The following is a 7,595-nucleotide window of genomic DNA, read 5'->3' as shown; positions in this document are numbered from 1 at the left end:
GAGCCTACAGATTAATTAAAATATAAAATTTTTGTTCAAAACTTTCTAAGTTATTAATCATATCTAATACTATAATTTTTTTTTTTTAATTGTGGAATAAAATAGATGGCTGATCCGAAATCCCTTTTAGTTGAGCATATTTACTGTGAAGCCCTGCATGTATAGAAGACTGTGAATAAAATTAATTTTTTACAGTTATCACAACACCGAACATTTATACAATTGTGATGCTGTTTATCGAGCGATTTTCTACATAATAAGGTATTTAAGACTATTATAATATAAATGTAAATAGTGGAATAAATGGAGTGTTCTCTTATTATTAAGTACGTTTTAGAATCCCACAATGCATAAAGCAAGTAACTGATTTAAGATATTATAACAGTTAATTAAATAGTACAAATTTTGCTTTTTTTTATAAGTATTGTCACCAATAACAAGTTTAGTAAAAGGAAATAAATTTTCAAGCAACTACTTGACAGACAATACTAATTATTGCTATTAAAATGTTGCTTCTTATGTACAGGGGTTTTCTTTTCTCTTTTATTTTGTATAATACTTATATTTTAATTATCAGAAGAATACTTATCGGCCTTTCATCTATCATGGTGCAAACGGGCAGTGCTCTATGGCCCCTGAGTTAGAAACAAGAACATTTTTACTTTCGAAGCGATTGATCAAATGCTCTATTACATTTTTTTTAAACAGCTAGTTACGATTCTGATGTAAAATATTTATATTATTTTTTTAATAAATGAAAAGAATTGCCCTGTACATTATTTAGTTTTAAAACTATGCCTGATAAAAAACAGACTTCATAGTGAAATTTAGTATGTAAGGAAATTATTGCTATTTTGAGTAAATATTTCAAAAAAATGCTACACTTATTTAAGTTACAATTTACCAGGCGGTATTTTTAATTAACAACGTACTGTAGTTAATTAATAAAGTACTAAGATGTTAACACATGGTTTCAGAAGGCATGTGCAAACTTTCATTGCTTCCTTTCTTCATTACGTCGATACTTGGATGTTCTTGAACAATAAGTTGAGGTGGTGCATTTGTAATTTTGGATGATGTCGGTTCTTTAAGAAGTGGCGTTATATCATCCGATATGCCAGTGATGTCTTCAGTTAAGTCTTTCTTCTCGGAAGTAGAGGGCAAATTCCCCTCTTGATTGTCTTTGTCGGCACAAACGGATGGATCATATTCCACGGCACTAGCTCTTCGTAACATTCTTAGCCCGTATTTACCATCAACCGATTCGTTGATAACCTTTAAGAAATTACCATCGTTGATGTCCTCGTATTCTTCGTAGCGCCGTTGGATCAAATTTTCCATTAACATATAGTCGCTCTCTTCAGCGTCACGGAGGTGTTCTTTTTCTATATATAGGGCGATCTCTGGGTTCGACATCTCTGATGCATGACGTTTCCTTGAGGCTGAAAAATGTCAATTTATAACAACAATTTTATTTTGTAATCGGTTAATATAATAGTACCTTGTCCTGATGGTCCGGCATCTCCAGGTCTTGGCGGTGATAGTAAATTGGGAGTTATTGGGGGACTGAGAAGTCCACAGACCGTTTCCAATTCGTCTGTTATACTCGTGTACTCAGCATGCATCGCTATAAGCATCGACCGTGGATTAGACTGTTGTCCAGATGGTGGAATTACTTTAATTTTCGGTTCTGCAAATGTCACACTTCGTTCTACAGTAACAGCTCTGGCTGGAAAACCCACTGTAGATACATGTTCTGTATTATCGGGTTCAGACTGTGTTTGTGAAATTTGACGACGACTTAGACTTGGTTTACTGCTGTACAATGACTCTTCGCCTAAAGATAATAATTAATATTTAGATTATTTTGGAAACTATTATTTAATTACAATTTGTCTTACCGTTTCCATATTCGGAATTTATTCTTGAATCTTTTCTACTACGTGTTAAGTTTCGCAGTTTATTTGCTTCCATCGTGAGTGATGCTACCTCATCCACTGACAAATCTTCTTCAGCTTGATCAGCCGTTTGAAGTGATAGTTTAGAACCAATTCGATTATCAAGTTCATTTAAATTTTGACTGCCTATAACAATATATTAAGTGTAAGAGTTATTAAATATAAATGCTGTTCTAGATGAAGATATGAAGCATTTAACTTTCTAATCTTGTTTATAAATTATATCTAAAAAAAAGTGTTCAGACTTTTGTTTTAGAACTTTTGAAAACGAAGAACAAATGCGACTATTACAACTTTAATATTTACTTTAAATACTGTACTGTAAAGATTTATTGCATATTTACTTAATCTGCATTTTATAATTAAAGAAGACCATCATGAGCTTTCTACTTAACATGCGAACTTGTTAGTAATAACGTTAGCTTTGAATTAGCAAAAGAAAGCAAAAATATAATAACTTGTTAAAAAGCAATGATTGAAAAATGGGGAGAATTTAGGAAAGAACTGTACTGTACAGAAACAGAAAAAATTTAAAATTGTTTATTATCGATTTTGGTCAGTTATTAATTTTGAACCTTTTTCGTAATAATAATCAAGCAAATACAATACAAAAAGATCCTATACAGAAAATCTGTTATTTCTTGTATTATTAGATTTAAATAAAATTTCCAATATTATTAATGTTGTCCTTTTCCATAATGATTTTCCTTCCAGGTACCTCCCAATAATTGTTTTTATACACCTTGATAAATGTGACTCATCAGAATCCACCCTAAAATATGTACCACTTTCAGAAAATTTACAAGGCAGATAAATAATTAGTGGTAATCTAATTTGTCTTTCTTTTTATTTATTTTCAAATAATTTATGCTTCAAAAACTCATTGACTGATGTTAAGAATTAAAAATGTTTTAAGACAACAATATCCTTATATATACACATAAATTTCAGCCAATATGTATATATAAAAAAGGTTCGTTTGATTTTAATACTGACAAAATTAAAAACTTACCAGCCGTTGAAATATGGTCTGCAATTTCTGGCTGTTCCCCTTGTTGCATTGTGTTCAGAGTGATTTCGAAATCATAAGGATCAGGTCGGTACTCTGTAAGCGATCGAATTGGTTTTTTTCTGGCTGGTTGAATAAATTCTTCTGAAGGCGCATCAGAACGCTCACTGATTTTTCTAACTCTTTCGTCTCCGTCTATTGGTGGCAATTCTTCAGAACTTCTTGTGGCCATAAATCTGTGAATGACGGCTAAATGTGACAAAATGTCTTGGGACGTTTCTTCAACTTTTCTTAGTCGAAATTCCACATTTTGCATGGCTGATGTTTGACTGATTTCTTTCGTGTTGATGTCTTCCACTTTCTGTAAATAAATAATATTTATATTGTATAGACATACTATTTGTTAATATCTTAATTATCGGTTATCACCTGCGTAATGTTGTCCACTTTCTCCAGTGTTCCCTTCACCCTTTCTTCCATGGATTGCATAAGTTTCAATTCTTTTTCTGCAAAATAGCCTTCGACACATTCTTCCTCAAAATCATACAGATTTTCCATTTCTTCTTTTTCAAGAAACAGTTTCAGTCCATTGTCGTAGGTTTCTCTAATTCCTTTCAGCTTTCTCTTGAAGTACTTGAATAGTAAATATAAGTGGCACAAAAGAATAAGCGGCGGGGGTAGTATGGGCTTCTGTTCGTATTCCATGACGACCGTGAACCTTTGAAACATCCACACTTGATGAGATATTGCGTTCACTTCCATAAATATATTATTAAATACAGCAATGAGAAGGTTGATGAGGAGAATATTTGCGACGAGGAGGTACATGCTCATGACAGCGGGCGTTATCCATCTACCTGTATGACAAGGAGGTTCGTCATCGCCCCCGCAAGGAGGATCTATTTTGTCGGCATACACTTCACCGTATAACATAAAATACGGCTCCAAAAACACCTGAGGCAATAATTAATTATAATATCAATATAAATTTAAATGAAAATGAGAACTTTTGATTTGAAAGTAATATAAACCAATTTATATCTTACATCTCGAGCTATTTTCCAATTTGGTTCACTGTCAGGATACAAAATGGCCTGTCTACAAACTCCAAAACTCATGAGTACAACTAGTAAAAGAACTACAAAATAAATCATGTTTTTAACCATTTTACCCATCATAGTTACGAGTGGTCCTAAAATAGAAAAATCGTGATTATAATAAACTTTCGATGAGAAAACTTTTCAGTATATGTTTACCCAAATATTTGTTGACACCCAGTATGTTGAGAATTCGAAGGTACCAATAGATAATATCTATGCAGTATATAACTCTACCTATTTTAAAAGTTTCTGCATGCAGTCTTAATGACAGTCCGGCAAGAAATATTAGAATAGCAGCAGCGTCGCAGGGGTTCCACATATTCCAACTCCATACTTTTAATTTTTGACTTAAACCTCTAGGCTCGGTTGACAATATTTCACGAACTTTTTCGCAGCCCATTCCGCATATAAATGCTATTGTGAAAAATTCTTGCCAAGAGGGCAATGATTCCATTTTTACGAGAACGGTGAAACTAAATATCATCAGGAATAAGATGTATGCAATCTGTAATGGGAAATAAAATGCAGGTAAGATTCCTGTAGAAATTACTGTTTTCATAGTATTGCAAAAAGGCTTACAGAGTGTGTCCAAAATTTTGTTATCGGTGCAGTATAAAATTCGTACAACTTCTTTCGAACTTTTAGAGGTCTCGTCCTTGTTTTCTCTGGATAAGCATATTTATCATCTATTCCGAAATAGCAAAATGTATCAATTTCAGGCAACACCTTACCATTTTCGTGGACAATAGTATCACGCAATAAAGCCTACAATAAATAATTAATTACAATACAGAAAGAACAGAAATTTAACAGACAAACAACAAATACAAAGCACAACACATAAAGCTTCAAGGGGGACACGAACGACAGCATTTCGTTTACAGAAATAATCATTCACATAAACATTTCTTGTTACCTTATCTTTTTGAAGTTTTGACTTGTTTCGGAAACTCAAGCTTCGCATACCTTTTCGCTACAACGAAATAAAAAAACGTGCGATGGTAAAACTGCATACGAATTATAATAAATTAAATTTAAAGCAAATCAAAATATGAATAAAAATGTGTAGTAAACAAATTTCGTTGTTCCTTTAAAAATAAGCATATGCATATTTGAGATTACATTAAGCACCCCCTGATACTAGTACAAAGCTAATTAAACAAATTATTCCCATAAATCTATGTACATAATATAATACTCATCTACCTACACGAATATTATACGATAATGACGATAAATCATTTACAATATAAATTCTGTACTTTAGTGAATTTAATTAAGAAAAGAATTAATTTTTTTTTGGGAAAAAATTATTTCAATTAGTAATGAGAGTTAAACCTTTTGTCCTTTAAAAAGATTATTTGTTTGCTAGCTCTTTTCAGATTCGGAAATTAGTGCAACAGAAAAGGGGATAGTAATAGTACGACTTTATTAATTGAAATAGAGATTAGTAGATGGTTATTAAAAGAAAGTTCTGGTTGTGTACCTCAGCATCTGCTATTTTGTCCGATTCGGATTTATCATCGTCATCATTTTCAAGCTCCAAATGTTCCTCTTCGGTTTGAGGCATAAGTTGTAATTCCTCTTTTGACTTGAATTCTAAATTGAATATGTGGGGTGGAAACAGAAGGCTTAATATAACCTGAAATGCGAAATAAAGGGGAAAAATAAAAACAGGAACATGCAATGGAAAATAAATAACGGAAGCGAATGAATGATGACATTCACTCAAACAAAAAATTTCTGTGCAGTACTTACCTTTAAGTTTGTATTTTTCCGGGTTCTTAGGCCGCCCATCCACAGATCTGCTAAAATTACTTGAGAACATGGGTGGGCAAGAAGAGCCCTGTGGTTCGCTGCCACTGCCAAACTAAGACAGGTTTGACCGGACCAGTTTTGGAGTTCACAGGTCAATAGTTGCTCCGCTTGATCATCATCTTCTCTGTAGCAAAAATCCAAAAGCTCCAAGGCTACAATACGTATTAGACAAAAATTACGTTTTTAGCGATTTTACTCTATTCATAAGTATATCAAGGGGCGACTAGGGTTGAAATAAAGTGAGTGTTCTGCAAATCTTTTTTCTTTGGCTGTTTTGCAGCACGTATGCACTAGTCGCACCTGCATATACCTACTAATTAATACGTTACCAATATTTTCGAATTCCTTAGCGTAACTTCTTAATTCTTCATAAACTTCCGTCTCCATGTCGTCTTCGGCTGCTTCGTGGGCCATCGCTTTATACAATTTACAAGCGACTAGAGCCTTTGCCAAAGCTTCTTCTCCGTGTTGCCACATGAGGAGCGCCATTTTCTGGCGTTTCATTAGCACAGCCCAAATCTTGATATCACAAATTAAAACTATTTAGAAAAATTAAAAACGTGCAGAAGAGGCGAAATTAAAACTAAAAAGGACCAAAACAAGAAGGTTAAGTGAATTTTATAAAATAAAATAAATATTATGAAAATCGGAGAGTATTTAAGAAAATTTGTACACCATCTTCCTTCTTATTTTGATCTATTGAAAAAAAATAATTTCTACTTGATACGTACTAATAGTTCATTGAAGGGGTAGTCAAACAGGCATAAATTCTGACTGTGTGGTAGAGCTTCAGCCAACAGGCTCATTGCATTACCATAATATCTTACGAAAGAGGTGGAATTTCTGTGAATGTGTGGCGTTTTGTTCATGACTTTCGCGTATATTGGACGAAATTTTCTTCGAGTGTAAAAAGCTCTGAAAGTATAATAATTGAAGATATTAAATTAAAAAAAAAAAAAACATGAACTGTGCGTTATTTTTTTTTAACGTAACAAACAGTTCAATTATCTGAATTATTGTATTTGTAAGTACGTACCTGTAAGCACCACCCATTAATTTATTAATAACTAGACCTATATCGTGAAGGGTATAAACGTATCCTCTCGGTATATGGGGTCTAACGTCCCGTAAAATATAACCTAAAGTATTGCTAGGACCTTGTTTGGTGTTGTAAAGTTCTTCGAGTCTCGGTATTGTCAAGAATTTACGCATACTAACTCCGTTTTCTAACAGCAACTTAACAAAGTCTATTCTATCGTGTTCTAGGGCCTGCATCATGGCCTCTTCGAGGGCACCAGCGGGCCATTCTTGACCGTAAACGAATATTTCGGACTGAGCAATGTCAACTCGATTCCATGTTAAAGCTAAACTGAGCTGTTCGGATGGGGTTAAATGCTGCGATTTAAATAGAGCGGTCAATATTGTCTGATCCAGTTCTTGCATTTGGCCTTCTGATTTCTCGGATATTCTGAATACTGTTATCTAAAATTAATTAATCATCATTTCATTAGATACGATGAAATAAATTTAATTTTTGATTTCAATACCAATTTGTATCTGTATATGAGAATGTAAACCTTTTTAATTTTTTTTGATCTGTTTATAGTTTTGGTAAAAGTACCAAAATTTTCTATAGCTTTCAAAAAGTTTGCTGTATATTTAACGTTTTTGCAAGTTGGTTGATAAAATTATGTTTGCCCTAACAAGATA

The 7,595-nt window shown here is 33.0% G+C and overlaps 1 protein-coding gene across 1 annotated transcript in view; it reads right to left on the bottom strand.

The window, feature by feature from the left end:
- Nucleotides 1-6: 6 nt before the first annotated feature.
- Nucleotides 7-7,595, bottom strand: part of LOC108738083 (transient receptor potential cation channel trpm) — a 35,078-nt gene continuing 27,489 nt past the window's right edge. The window contains 13 exon segments of the mRNA XM_025977572.1: nt 7-1,442; nt 1,502-1,837; nt 1,902-2,084; nt 2,971-3,328; nt 3,397-3,921; nt 4,014-4,159; nt 4,224-4,572; nt 4,647-4,832; nt 5,554-5,709; nt 5,826-6,037; nt 6,215-6,404; nt 6,617-6,800; nt 6,922-7,367. Of these exon segments, the coding sequence (XP_025833357.1) occupies nt 961-1,442; nt 1,502-1,837; nt 1,902-2,084; nt 2,971-3,328; nt 3,397-3,921; nt 4,014-4,159; nt 4,224-4,572; nt 4,647-4,832; nt 5,554-5,709; nt 5,826-6,037; nt 6,215-6,404; nt 6,617-6,800; nt 6,922-7,367 (3,753 nt within the window). The 3' untranslated portion in view covers nt 7-960.

The sequence above is a fragment of the Agrilus planipennis genome, unplaced genomic scaffold, assembly GCF_000699045.2.
Source record: "Agrilus planipennis isolate EAB-ADULT unplaced genomic scaffold, Apla_2.0 scaffold25, whole genome shotgun sequence".
Lineage (NCBI taxonomy): Eukaryota > Metazoa > Arthropoda > Insecta > Coleoptera > Buprestidae > Agrilus > Agrilus planipennis.
Note: the sequence above shows the minus strand (reverse complement) of the source record. Positions and strands in the feature narration are given on the sequence as shown.